General features: G+C 37.4%; 2 protein-coding genes and 1 long non-coding RNA gene across 3 annotated transcripts; 2 read left to right on the forward strand and 1 right to left on the reverse strand.

Annotated features, from left to right (window-relative positions):
• Positions 1 to 3,670, reverse strand: LOC121771398. The gene is made up of 3 exons (XR_006044022.1): positions 3,261 to 3,670; positions 2,697 to 2,777; positions 1 to 1,799 (listed from the first exon to the last, which is right to left on the reverse strand). It is a non-coding gene; the product is annotated as an uncharacterized LOC121771398 (long non-coding RNA).
• An 80-nt stretch (positions 3,671 to 3,750) lies between these two features.
• LOC121771397 (basic leucine zipper 43-like) lies at positions 3,751 to 6,026 on the forward strand. Its single transcript, XM_042168178.1, has one exon. It carries the CDS (start codon positions 5,285 to 5,287, stop codon positions 5,819 to 5,821), a length of 537 nt encoding a protein of 178 aa, XP_042024112.1. The 5' UTR covers positions 3,751 to 5,284; the 3' UTR covers positions 5,822 to 6,026.
• Positions 6,027 to 11,077: 5,051 nt separating this feature from the next.
• Positions 11,078 to 13,726, forward strand: LOC121771396 (6-phosphogluconate dehydrogenase, decarboxylating 2-like). The gene is made up of 2 exons (XM_042168177.1): positions 11,078 to 11,220; positions 12,000 to 13,726. The coding sequence occupies exon 2, from the start codon at positions 12,008 to 12,010 to the stop codon at positions 13,466 to 13,468; it is 1,461 nt and encodes a 486-aa protein (XP_042024111.1). The 5' UTR covers positions 11,078 to 11,220; positions 12,000 to 12,007; the 3' UTR covers positions 13,469 to 13,726.
• The last annotated feature ends 1,493 nt before the right edge of the window (positions 13,727 to 15,219 follow it).

Genomic DNA, 15,219 nt, shown 5'->3' on the forward strand with positions numbered 1-15,219 from the left:
GAAAAGAAAATAGATTCCATGCATTAATTTCGGTGTATATATAATCGTCAAAGTCACTATTATATAGTAGGGGTGAATGCTAATCGATTCTTGATTAGTATTCACACAGAAATTGAGTGCAATTTTTCTGCTGCAAAGAAATATTGATATAGTGAGTTCAACATCACAACGTCAGTACTATTAAGAAATGGATCAAATATGAATCTTGTCTTGATATGTGAGGTGTAGAAACTCATCTTAACATAAATGTGCAACACAAACCGGCAATTATTTGTTTCTAATGCAATTGTGACTGAACCCATAAAAAAAAGTCTTGTGGTGCATCAACTTAGTTAATTAAACTAGGTCTCAAAACCCAACTAAAAAACTTGATTTGGCGTGTAGATAAAATATCACATGGCCAAGCGAATTCTCGCATGAAACATGAATTATACTCCTATACTACTACTACTACTACTACTACTACAATAAAGGAGGAAACTCATGCCCTTTCTTACTTTTTTTTCTAACATATAATTAGAAAAAGAAACTAAGAAATGACAAGATATGATTTAAAAATAATACATTTGTATGACTCTGATCAGCCACAATATATGACACGTCTTCGTTAACGAAGTTGACTCATATTTTAAGAAATATTTTAGAAGTTTTATATTACCTTCACATATAATTCAAAAGTATTACTCTTGTTATGTAATTTTGTGAAAGAAATCAGCTATAGGCCTGCGTTATATGAAAATGGGATTTTGTTGGTGCCGCCGCTGCCGCCCCAACATTGCTATAGCTTCTAGGCTTTCAACTTTCATGTCAAAATCGAAACATGTCGACTGATATTTCTTATCAAATTCAACTTTTTATATTTAATCGTGTTGCTATCATATTGAAAAATGAAAATAACAAAAAAAAACTTATGAGAATATGACAAGGGTTACAAAACGACAAAAATGAAAACTATTTCGAACCTATCATACGATAATTTTTATTTCGTCATAGGCATAGCCATAAAGACGTTTAAATCAATCACAAAATTTCAAATTTTCTCAATTATTACATTCAGATACAAAACAATACAATATTTTTTTTTAAGAACAAAAATACATATACGAGTATCACCAAAAGACATCATTTTGTACACAAATGAAACAATTGAGAAAAATTAAAACTGTGCGAGTATTAGTACTATTTTGTTTCAAACCATATGGGGCCGACTTGAATTTAATTTATCTCTGTAATTTAAATGGCTATCATCTCATTCAAATGCTGATAAGTTACACAATAAATAAAAGCTTATAAAGAATTAAGATATAAGTTGGACAAAATAACGCACGTAATACGAGATTGGTATTTCCTACCCAAATGCACACCACGATATGGTAGCAAATATAAATAAAATACACAGGAAACTACCATAAAATAATATACTCGAGCCATATATATGGTGAATGACTGACACCATAGGCCATAGCATGATATATAAGTATTATTTGTTCAAAACTTTCATTCTCCGCAAAATTAGGGGAGAGAGAGATAATAAGGCTAAGGGCAGCTACGAATAGAGACAAAAATTGATTGGGATGAAGGCATGATTGAGAGAGAGAGAGAGGGTAAAATAAGGCTAAGGGCAGCTACGAATTGAGACAAAAACTGATTGGGATGAAGGCATGATTGTTGTAAAGAAATGAAATGCTTTGAATACCTGAAAGAAAAACTTTAGCTTAGGTCACTTGAGTGGGGTGCACAAACGCCTTGCATTGCATATGATATCATGGACTAGAGCACCTGAACAAACGCCTCTGGCCCTATCAAATAATCACAAAGATCTCCTCATTTCTCTACTCCTAAATTTCCATCTCCAATCACCATCATATACTACTAGTACAATTCTCCGCTATTGTAATACGTATTTCATTCTTTTATGCTACTACATCAATCCAATCTGCAATCTCTTCTTCGATTTTTATGTGACAAAAAGCAACGACGTGTGGTCGACACATGTGGTTAAAGTAGGGTGGAGCCATGCACTTGTGGGGTGGGAGCTGGTGTGCCCAACACCCCCACGCCCCCACGCGGGCTTGTAACCTAGGGCCCAGAGGGGGAAGATCATCGTGCACCTGCACTTTCCTGACCTCTATTCACATTTAGAAATAAAAATATGTGTATTTGACTCTAAAAAGGGACAAAGTCAGGTGTTACATCCAGCACCCCTCCGTGGAATACCCCGACCGTTGGTTTAGGGCACTGTCCCTAATTTAACTCTTACAGCTAATGTTTTTCTGTTTTTTTCGCAAAGTGAGATGAAAAGCACTGAGGTTACACTGGTAAAAATGATGGGATACAAGCATATTTTTTGAAAGATAGATAAGATATGCTGACGGGGTATTGTGCCTCAAGTGGGTAATCGGTATTTAATCATTTCTTTCACATCAGCCAACCCCATCTTTTTCTTTTCCCTCCTTTATTATTAGTAACCTCTCCCTCTGTCTAGAGTGTGTGTGAGAAAGATAGGAAGTAGAAAAGGATATCTTACGTCTCCAAATCTTTAATTTTTTATTGGCAAATGTGTTTGACTAAGTTACCAGAAATTTCCTATGGAAATCCTGATATATAAACTAGAAATGAAATTACTCATAGTGGCGTCCTCACTATTAAATTCACCTCACTTTTATCATGCTATTATTTGGGTTTGGAGTATTTACCTGCATCAAAAGGAACTTGTTCAGTGTTGGACCATTTTCCAACTACTGTTTGCTCATATAAGCTGCTTGACATTCCTCAACCTACAAACAAAACCGATACATAATCAAGTGGCATAAACCATGTCCTCTGTTAGATTATTCACTGGGTATGCAGTTTAATTCTACTCAAAATTCTCAACGGTTAGAACAAAACCATTGTTAGGACACCTAAAGCTGGAATAAGGCGATGAACATAAAACAAATGAAATGACAGGCATCCTATTGGAGTCTATACATTAGTCTACCAAGAAACCACACTTTGTCACTTGGTCAAACAAAAAAAAAACCTAGGCAAAGATTGATGAAATTGTGGAGGAGATTCCTTTAATGTTTAGAAGCATCCCAAAAGCAGCATATCTCTTCGTCCAATATAAATCTATAGACTTACGCAGACCAAATCTCTGAAAACACGCCTTGTTCTAAAAAGAGACGTAAATAATTTAGTGTATATACTCATGTACAATAAAACATGCAGCAAACTGAAAAAAAGGTGATCAAGAAGAAATTAACTAGGATCAAACATACAAGGTAGCAAAATGGGCATCATGGTTATGGTAATTCTGGTGGACTGTCTATCGAGGAAAATGGCAATTCGAAAAGATATCAAATACAAGTACAGTATAGTACAGTACGCAAAAAAAGGTGGGGCTGATGTACGTATTCAACCACATTAATCATCTTTGGCCTCTTTATGGCCAATATGGGGAAACTCTCATTGAAAATGAAATGAAATGAAATATGGGAAGAGTAAACAAATAAAACAGGGGAGCAAACAGACAAGAAATGAAAGAGGAGTCAAATTTCATCTAATGGGATTGTTGACTACTGAGGCCACTCAACCCAATATCAAGAAAGCAATTAACTCTATAAGAATTCTTCTACTTGAGGCATTACACATTTCCTTTTTTAGTGGAAGAATACATTTTAAAGTACATCCATACATTAATCACCCACCCATTGTCCCATCCCACCACACACCGTATATGATTTTCCAAACTGCATAAAAAGTATTGGTTGTGTGGTTAAAATTGAACTTCATATCCTGTAAAAGAGATCTCGGTCAGGGAGATTCACAAATCAGCACTAACTTTTGCTTAAACAAATGGAACTTACTCCATGAACACTGAACACTTGCAGCATTAGATTAGACTCAGTGAGAAGTTCATCATGGCTACAAAAACATTAATTAATGGACTTCCTACATTATTTTGGTAAAACATAAACCTTCTTGACTAATCATCAACTTGCAAACATCGGCCTAATGTTTAAACAATAAATGGAAACAGTCAAGCTGGCAGAATAGTGAAAATACTAAAACTTTTCGAATGAGGATTCGACAAGTTCGACTTGAGAATACATAAAGACACCTCAAGTTCTTTATCGCTTGGTCTTATTTAGTGAAACAGATAATGCCAACAAACTCATATTTCTCATATACATACATAGGTGTTCGGGAGTAATACAACATAGTGTAAAAGTTTGCACCATAGCTGTTCAAGCCACATTGGTAAATGGACCGTTCTGTTCACTAATTCAACTAGAATAGTTTGTGCTTATACAGCCTTATAGTTAGCCAATATCATAGTTCTTCAAAAAAATTTGTGCAAAAAATTGCATAAGAATAACTAACAATGCACTACATTCTTATCCAGTTTTAAACCTCACCAATAATAGATGAAATGCAGTTTTCAGTGTCCAGATGGCACTCAAAATAAGAAGCATGATATCATGTAGTCAATTTTTGCGTCTAAAACATTCATTTCTACCAGAGTGCACTGCTTATGCTTCCTGCAATGCCTCAGGAAAGGGTTTTCATCTGATATTGAAATTTGATCAATGTAAAGAGTATACCGTATCTTAATTATTAATTATGGTTCCAGAAAAGTGGTTGCTGAGTCACTAGTTTCTTTTATGCAAGTTTTCCACTTTTGGAAAAAGGATTGCTGCCCCAGTCTCCTCCTATTCATTCGTGTCCTTGAACATTGCCGGCTACAGACCAATGTTTAGTAGAAATTTCTAACTTTGGCTGACAATTAAAACTTTTCCAAGTTGACTTCACTAACCATTTCTTATGGTCTATTCCTTCCATAACATTCCCCACATCAATTATTATAACCCCAATTATAAACTACCCCACCTGTAAGCATTCTATTTTTCATGAGATTATCCAATTCTGATCTAAATTTTAATTCAACTTGTATAGATTGCTGATTGCCTATGTATGACTTCATGCATCATGACATACAGCCATGTATAGATTGTACATGGACAGTGCATAGACTAATACATCCTGTTACATAGATTAATATATGAGAGCACATAAGGCCAAACATAGTTTGGTGTCAATCCTGCATTTTCATTTTTTGAGGAATTCTACTGTACTCTAATTTCTTACAATGGGGCCAAACCACCTTTTTGGCTTTCTATAAATCCACCCCTTCCCACTAGTTTCCTTCGCCTTCAACTACCATCAATACTTCTTTCTACGATCTCCCATAAACTTATTCCACAAACTCATTTCAGAAAATCTGCCCAGTTCCATTAGAGCAATGCAGCCCAATGAGATCATTGAGCTTCATTTGTTATTTCCTTCCAACTCAACACAATATCCTCCCAATTTCGGCTTAACGAGTAACTACCCACCAGCTTATCAGTTTAGCAGGTTCCCCAACCCTTTATACCAACTCAATACCGCACCCCAAGTTCAAGAACTGAATCCACAGTCAACATGTTTCAGCAGTAACTCGACATCTGATGAAGCAGATGAGCAACAACTAAGCATAATAAACGAGAGGAAGCAAAGAAGAATGATTTCAAACAGAGAATCTGCAAGGCGATCACGCATGCGCAAACAGAAACACTTGGATGAGCTTTGGTCACAAGTAGTCTGGCTCCGTAACGAGAATCACCAGCTCGTAGACAAGCTGAACCATGTATCAGAGAGCCATGACCAAGTAGTCCAAGAAAATGTTCAACTCAAGGAAGAAGCTTCAGAGCTTCGTCAAATGCTTACCGACATGCAGCTGAACAGTCCTTATCCTTACTTAAGAGAGCTTGACGATGATCCCAGCAGTGACTTGGCCTAAGCATGAATGATGTACTCATATTTCTTCCTCAGTTTCCTGATTTGTTACTGAGATAGATGCTGTGATTTTTGTCTTATCTTGATGCCTTTAGCCAATTGTTGTTGTCTCGATCTATAAGAATCACAATCCAGTTATTATCCATATGAGTTAACAGTAAGCTGCAATAAAGTCTAAATAAATCCAATGATATTGTCAAAAAGGCTAAGTTTATTTAAGTCCTGAGAATAGATTCATCCATGACACAGGCCCCAAACATTTCTGAACTGCGACCACTTAGTAATCGTCTAGTCTGACACATGCAGGCTCTAACAAGCAAGATTTGCATACAAGAATCTGAACACACAGCTGCACCATCATAATTTGAAATACTTAATTCAGAAACTTCCAGAAGCAACACTCAATTCCTAAATACATTGCAACATACCCAAAGTAGTGTTTATATAAATACAATAAAAAGCAAAACGAAGATGAATGCCCTAGAGTGTCATGCAGCATTTCAAGTTGGATAACAGTAGTTTCTTCAGACAAACTATGCTAGCAATTACCAGAAGTGATTGCCATTAATTGACATCAACCAAACAGGAACCTTTGTTGTTTTTCCAATTAACCAGGCAGACATCACAGATGATTTTAGTTTTGGCTAAAAATATGTTTGGTGTGGCGTTTAGGGACCACTTCAGTTCCTCTAAGTCATATTCAGTTCGGTATCTAGGGGACACACTGTTTGTAACAATCTCACCATCAATTTTCAATGCCACAAGGAAATCATGCTTAGTTATATCATCTTCGCCTACGACTTCTTCTCTTCAAACAGTAATAACGATGAAAATATACTCTAATTCGAAGATAAATCATGCGTCACTGCCGTACAATGTTTCCATATGGCATTCTAGGAATAGAAATTCATCGCGCATTAGGGATTTAATCTGGATAATGAAATCGAATTCCGAAAATTCACCTTCAAATAATTTCTGTAGTTCAGAGCTAAATCTGCTTCTCGAAAATGACAGCTACGAAAATTGCAGGGTTTGAACGTTTCTGAAGAAATTCTCTCTTTCTTCAAACATATAGCATGTATTAATAGAAATTGAGTAGTTGTGTAAATCCGATTTACATGTATTGTTTGGCTTTTCCAAATAATTAAAATTCTGTATTTAATTATAAATGCCAAACTAAATAGTATAGTAGCTAGTTTGATTTTGATATAACTAGGTAAGCAAGCAAATTAAAAGAGAAACATTAAATAAGATGAAAGTTACTATAAACTTATAGCTAAATTAGGAGTATATTATTGTTCCCAACTCGACTTTAAAATTGATTATTGATGCAAAAATAATAAAAAAAATTGGTCAGCCATCGCCGACCTAGTCTTCAAAAGCCTCTTTAGGTCCAATCAAGTTTTCGATACCATGTTAGATCTGCACCGTCGTTGCCAACTGCGCTACGCCCCTGCGGGCTTTCGATACCATGTTCTTAATAAGCAAAGTAGCTAAAGCTAACCCACCATTCATGAGAATAGAGGCCGTATATAGTAATTTATATTATTCACGTATTCTTAATATGATCCATAACCCTTAAAGTATTAAGAAATTGTGTTCTAATATTATTTTTACATAATTAATAAATGAAAAAGGTTACATAATTTTAGTATGCCATCAATCTGAATTCAATGGTATTAGATGACCATATGAATACAGAGCAACCGAAGCTTTAATATTACCGTAGCGGTGCATTAATTTCAATAGAAGTTCCGAATAAAATAGGTGAAATTAAAATAGGAATACAAATAAAAATTATGGAAGAGTACAAGAAGAAATGTGTAGTTGTCCAAAAAATAAAATGGAGAACGTGTGTTTTTATAGATAAAATAAAAAGTAAAATAAAGCAACGTCATATGACAGCTCGTGATCAACCCATGAATAGCATGATCAAGCATGTCTGCACGTGGAGACGTCGCATGCTCAAGACGCTACAACGATGTGTGAGCATAACAAATCATTCTCAATACTCTCTTGAGCACGATGTTGTTGATGCTCTAAACTAAATAAATGAAAATATTACAAGCTAATTTCTTATTTAGTAAATAAAATATTCAATTATCTATTTTATTAATTATAGAAAAAAACAATTATTTATCGATCATGAAAATAAACTTAAATTATTAATCAACAAGTCTAATAAGGCGTTTTGATGCCTGGCTACCGCGTGTTGAATGGCTAAGATGTTAACTCTAAATATAAATCATAGACTCGTATAATAATCTAATAGTAAAAGAGTCCATATTCATGCCTTTTATTAAATTGCATTTTCATGAATCGGAATTAATACTTGTAATTGATCTCTATATAATTTTTACTATTACAAAAGTATTAGAATTAGAATTAAATAAAAAATATATTATTAATATAGAACTATTAGTACTATATTAAATTATTCATCATTCTACTTTGCTCTTTTTTTTCGTCAATCTAATTCTGTTGTTCGTAGATAGACTTGGACACTTGGTCATTAGTCACTACGCATATTTGTTGGACCATCACATGCCTTTGGGCTACCATCATTCAGTCCGAAATAGTAATTTATTTTTGGTCCAAATTCACCTACTTCTTTCAAAGTGATTCAAACTATTTTATTTATTATCAGTCCAAGTTCAAACGTATTTTAGTATCTTACAAATACTCGATATTTTAGAGCATCTCCAATGGCGGCGTCGCCACCGGCACGCCGATTTTTCGCGGACGCTGGTGCTGACGCCAAACCATTGCAGCCGGCGTCGGCGAAATCGGCGTCAAAATCAATTCTTGGGCTGATACCGATCCGCACGGCGCCATTGTAGGCCCCGGATTGGCGTCATACCGGCATCAGATTTTTAATTTTTTTTATTTTTCGAAACACTATACATACGCGCTTTGGACGTCATTTTCATTCGTATTTTGGCCTACGGGACTTCGGCAGACATGTGGGACGTATATGTGTCGTATATTTAATTCCGTATTTTGTGTGATTGTTAATTGTTTGTTTTTCATAATTGAGTGATGTGGCTGAGCTATTGCATGTCCAATTGCTTGTCCAGATGATGTGCCAGGAGGATTTTAGTGCTGATGATGTGGCAGTGGCAAGGCTATGGGAGGGCTATTGCATGTCCAGAACCACTAGAGATGCTCTTAGTACCTTACAAATACTCGATTTCAGTAATTTTATTTTTGCTGATAACGTGGTTCATTAAGGGCATCCGCAATGGGCGGACGATGGCACGCCCGATGGCGCGCATCGTCCGCGCCATCCATCGTCCGCACCCATTGCGGGTGCGCGCCATAGCACGATAGTCGCGCCCTATACTTCGGTCGCGGAGGATAGCGCGGACGATGGCCATCGTCCGCGCCATCGTCCGCCCCATTGTGGAGGTCGCGGACGATCAACCGCGGACGATGGCACGCGGTTTCGTTTTTTTATAAATACCGTTCATTTGTAACATTTCATTTCACTCGATTTTATTTTCGAAACTTACATTTACATAATTACTACGAAATGGATTCAAGACCCAATAGTCCTACGTTTAGCGCAGGGGCGCATTGGCCGGGTACAGAACCCGGCGATTATCGTTCGTTCGACACCAACACCCATTACGATCCCAATTTCAGTACGGAATCGTATGGGTTGTCTGACATGGAGCCGTCTCCGCACCGCCCAACCGCAACGGCCGATCCCGACCCCGCAGCGACCGCTTCCGCCCCAGCCAGAAAGAAGCGGAACCGGCAGCGGGGGCAGAAGTTGCCGCTTCCCGGTGATTGCGATGAGTACGCCCCCGGCCGTACGAACTACAACGACGACGAAACTCTCACTTTGGCCCGGTGTTGGGTAGATATATCGGAAGATCCGATATTCGCGAACAACCAGCGACAGATCGCGTACTGGGAACGCATCGCGGACCTCTACAATTCGGTCAAGCCGCCGACCGCGTACAAGCTCAAGCGTGAGCAACTCCGCAAGCACTGGGATCAAGTCAAGAAGCAAGTGAACTTGTACGCGGCGGAGTTCGAGAAGTTCACGCGGTCACAGGGGAGCGGCGAGAGCTTGAGTGACGTACGCTCTAAAGCGCGGTTGTCGTACCGGTCGATGTACGGCGACTTCAAGCACGAGGCCATCTGGGCGCTCTTGAGGGACAAGCAGAAGTTCCAAGGTGGAATTCTGCACACTGGTGCGCCGAAGAGGACGAAGACCACTGAAGCTGGTGATTACACGAGCAGCGCCGACCCCGACGAAGCCGAATATCTCCGGGCGTTACTCGATGAGCTGCGTCGGAAGTTGAGAATTGGTCCGACTTAGTTTTTTTTTTATTAGTTCAATGATGTAACTTTTTTTATTAAAACTTCGCCGTTTGTTATTTAGACCGTTTTTTATTTACTCGTTACTTGTTATTTGAAAACAGTTAAATTAATTAAACAAAACATTAAAATGATGATGTGGCGCGTCATAGGCCGCACCTTAGGGCGCCCCACTGCAGGTGGAGAGGTAGGAGGATAAAACTGCTGACGTGACGCGCCATAGGGCGCCCCATTGCTAATGCTCTCAGTAACATACAAATACTCGATTTCAGTAATTTTATTTTTATAATAATGATTAATTTTTCACAATTCAGAACATTCTAGGTAACAGGCATTTATAGTTTCCAAAAATACACCCAACCAGAAAATAATCACATGAAAAAAGGAATATACCACCACGAAATAGGATCCTATAAAAATATTGTTTAAAAATAAACCAAATACTATAAAAATCGAATCTTTTCAGTAAATCGAGTGTCTGAATATAAATTAACTTCTACCGCTTGTAATAAAAGATGAGCTCATATCCAGCAGCACTCTATTATCCAATTTAATATTAGTAATTAGAAATCGACGAATTTTGATTACTTAAATATTAATTAATTGAAAAGAAGATCTGCATTTTCTGCCACCAACCGCAGCCCAACAACCATCAAGTGTGGGGAAAAAGTAGTTGGCCGAATTTGACCTTCGAAGGCGTTCAACATTTTTGCACTGCCTAATATTTTATTTCTGTGCCCCATAAAACTAGATTAATTAGAAATAATATACAGTAAATTAATACTAATAAAAATAAAAAAAGAAAGAAAAAATAGCTAAAATATAATATAATAAGGTCTATAAATAATAAAATAAAATAAAAGAAAAATATAAATTTCCAAATTAAATATTGAACTAGTATTTATGTGACATACAGAAAAAGGAAATTCAACCATTTTTATAGGTAAGAGGGAGTATAATTCTTATTTATTTCTTTTCCTCTTCCTTTAATTACTCTCTGCAAAATTCTCAGATCTTTGCTGCTCAGTGGTTTCGCTCTTGCCTAGTCAAATTCAGTTGTAGCTCAAAACCAGGGTATGGCCTTCTTTTTCTGATCTGTTATTACTTGTTAGCAAAAACTGGATGAGTTTATGGACTTGAATTTGTGTTTCTTTTTTTTCTGCGGTTGCTTATCGTCATTTATTTCAATTTCGGAATTCATGCCTTTTTGATCGGTTTAGGTTGATGCAATTTAGTGGGAAAGGAGGTTTTTTTTGGAATCAACATTAGAATTGGGAATCGAAGTGATTTGGTTGGATTGTATCTAAATAAGCTATCAAAGTTTTTGATGTTTTATTGGATTGATGTATTAGAATACAGTCATGCCAAGTCTTGAGCTTTGTTTAAATTCCATCATGATTTTGAATCGGAAGATTGCTGATCAGGATAGTACTTGTGTAGCAAGTTTGAGATCTAATCGAATTTAATCCAAATTTTGTTCCTAACTGAATGATTTTCCGATCTAATTAGTGCCTAAACGAGGGAGTGCTTACCAAGTTACCATACTTAAGTGGACTACATTTGTTTTAGTGATTCTTTGCTAGTATTTAATTACTGAATGAAGAATAACTTTGCGAATTAGAAGCATAAAAAAAAGCTCTGCTTTATAAGAACATAACAGTGAACAAGGTTTTCCCCTCCGTAATGAATCAATAATCGTGCGAAATCGATGTCATTGGCTTTTCTTCTGTCCGAGGCTTCCAATGGTTATATGTTGAGAAAAATTCTCAAAAACAAATTGTTCCTTTTTGATGCATTTAGAGTTGGTTAGTTTCTCATTATATTTTAATCTTTATTATTATTTCATTGGTCAGGAGAAAGGATGGCTGAGCAATCTCCAAAACTGAACAGAATAGGCCTTGCTGGCCTTGCTGTTATGGGACAAAACTTGGCTCTCAACATTGCTGAGAAAGGCTTTCCGATTTCTGTCTACAATCGGACCACATCTAAAGTAGACGAGACTACTGAGAGGGCGAAACTGGAAGGAAATCTCCCTGTGTTTGGCTTCCATGATCCTGAATCATTTGTCAAATCGATCCAAAAACCTCGTGTGATCATCATGCTTGTGAAGGCCGGGGCTCCAGTTGATCAAACCATCAAGACACTCTCCGCCTATATGGAGAAAGGGGATTGCATCATTGATGGTGGAAACGAGTGGTATGAGAATACCGAGAGGAGGGAGAAAGCCATGGCCGAATTAGGCCTTCTCTACCTTGGCATGGGAGTTTCTGGTGGTGAAGAGGGTGCTCGGAACGGACCTTCAATGATGCCTGGAGGGTCGATTGAAGCCTACAAGTACATAGAGGACATCGTACTCAAGGTAGCAGCCCAAGTTCCTGACAGTGGTCCTTGTGTGACCTACATCGGCAAAGGAGGATCGGGAAACTTTGTCAAGATGGTCCACAACGGAATTGAATATGGTGACATGCAGCTGATTTCTGAGGCTTACGATGTGCTGAAATCTGTTGGAAAACTGTCAAATGAGGAGCTCAAAAACGTCTTCACGGAGTGGAACAAGGGCGAGCTTCAGAGCTTCTTGATTGAGATCACTGCCGACATCTTTGGCATCAAGGATGATAAGGCAGACGGTTACTTGGTCGACAAGGTGTTGGACAAGACAGGAATGAAAGGTACTGGCAAATGGACTGTCCAGCAAGCTGCAGAACTGTCGATTGCAGCCCCCACGATCGAAGCCTCTCTAGATTCAAGATTCATGAGTGGTTTGAAGGAGGAGAGAACCGAAGCTGCCAAAGTGTTCAACTTCGGAGAGATCATATCTCCCGAGAAGGTCGACAAGGAGAAGTTGATCCACGATGTGAGGCAAGCTTTGTATGCATCCAAGATATGCAGCTATGCTCAGGGAATGAATCTCATTCGTGCAAAGAGCATCGAGATGGGATGGGGCTTGAAGCTGGGAGAGCTGGCCAGGATCTGGAAGGGTGGATGCATCATTCGCGCTATCTTCTTGGATCGCATCAAGAAGGCATACGACAGGAATGCTGATCTCGCCAACCTACTCGTGGACCCTGAGTTCGCCAAGGAGATCATGGAGAGGCAGTCGGCCTGGAGAAGAGTCGTGACCCTTTCAATCAGCCACGGCATCAGCACCCCTGGTATGTCTGCTAGTCTTGCCTACTTCGACACTTACAGAAGGGCAAGACTTCCGGCTAATCTGGTGCAGGCTCAACGTGACTATTTTGGCGCGCATACTTACGAGAGGACTGATATCCCCGGAGCCTTCCATACTGAGTGGTTCAAGCTTGCTAGGAAGATCGATAACTGAGGTTCGCCATTTTATATTTTCGATGGAATAAAGTCTCGGCGTAGCTCATAAATGTCAATTGCATTGGATTCAGGAACATTTGAAGCTTCTTTCAACTACTTTATTAGATAAACTCAAATTTTATGGTGCACATTTGTGTTTTATTATTATTATTATTTGTGTTTGGTTTTAGTATTTTGGTGTTTCAGTTTGATTTCTCTTATATACTTAAAACAGCCTAAATTGTTGAATAATGAATGATTGAAATGTTTGGAATGATACAGTAGTATGGATTATAGTTGTTGAACATGCATAGTAGATGTCTGTTTTATTCAGCCAATCACACTTACCATATCGCTCATCTGTCTAAGAAGGAACTTGTGACTAAATGTCATGTCTAATTTTATCTCTTTATCTTTGTCTAGTCTTCATAATGTCAAGATTATATTGTATCTCATGATATATCATCTAAACTCGCCCTTGAGTTTTGACTACTTTAATAGTACTACACAAACTCGATCTTAGTATATCTCATATTTATCTTGTCTAACAAACCAACGTTACTAAACAAATGAATAAACTGATATTGTGGTTGACGCCCACGGGTTAAGATTTCTTTGTTGACATGTACTATGTCATATCTTCAAATTAAACTTTAGATTCTCCTTTTTTATTATATATAAATAACAAGTGCAAAATTCAAGCCAACTCGGCCCGGCCCAAAAATGTATTGGGCCATGCAAAATGCAGCCCAACCTATATATGCTCGTATTCAATTCACAATTAATTTTATTTCCAAAAAATTTCAATTGATTTAATAATTAATCGTGACAGTTATCCAATTCTAGCTGGCTAGTAGCGTAGCTAGTTTATATAAGAATTGATTTAAATAAATGGTGACGAATCTCGATCCATTATGATCCTTAATTATAGTGGGGTGTACTAACATAATCATTTTATTTTGGGTGTACTAACATAATCGAGAAGGAAAAGGTTGTACAATCAATATCAATGAAGTAGAAGTAGTACAGAAAAAAAAAGGAATATGCGAGGGAATATGTGGGGAAAAAGAAATGTTTGTGTGAGAACATAGTGGCCTTCATTTGTGAGTCGTCAATTGATTCTCCCAGAAATTCATAAATTTGTTACATCTGCTGTCCACTCATATTATTAATACTAACTCATCCCATAATCATTAGATTCTTTCACTTTATTCAAACCTACTTACCGAAATCGAGACTACCAATGCATATTTTCCGCATCTTAAAAGGATGCCCCTTTTTTTCTCGGCGTCTTTCTCAATTTTTTTTTAGAGATTTTAGATAACTTATGATGATTTTTGGATTCAATTAGAGAAAAAGAAAGCAAGAAAAGAACTGATGGTAGAGGTTTCTTGGGATGGAAAAAAGTGTAGGAGTGGAGTTGGTGTATAATTTGACACTTGATACAAATCAGCATAGAAACATAAATTTATATGCCACACAGAGACATTTTCAATACTCAATGGGGGTGTTCGGTTGACAAGATTAAATCTCATGATTAAATATGTATCATGTTTGGTTCATAAGATTGAACCATTCAACTTAATCCTAGATGAATAGTCTCATGATAATTAGTCATAGCCTCCCCCTCCAACTAAAATAATCCCACAACTTAATCCTAGATAGATAGTCTCGTGATATTAGTCATGGCAACCGAACGCCACCAATATGGATAACTTTATGAACAAGCACTCAAGTCTCAAGGTCAACTTGGTACCATGAAATTAATAT

This window comes from Salvia splendens, chromosome 16 (assembly GCF_004379255.2).
Source record: "Salvia splendens isolate huo1 chromosome 16, SspV2, whole genome shotgun sequence".
Lineage (NCBI taxonomy): Eukaryota > Viridiplantae > Streptophyta > Magnoliopsida > Lamiales > Lamiaceae > Salvia > Salvia splendens.

Excerpts from the sequence above, each read along its gene's own strand:
- LOC121771397 (XM_042168178.1), top strand. The coding sequence starts at position 5,285 with ATGCAGCCCAATGAGATCATTGAGCTTCATTTGTTATTTCCTTCCAAC.
- LOC121771396 (XM_042168177.1), top strand. The coding sequence starts at position 12,008 with ATGGCTGAGCAATCTCCAAAACTGAACAGAATAGGCCTTGCTGGCCTT.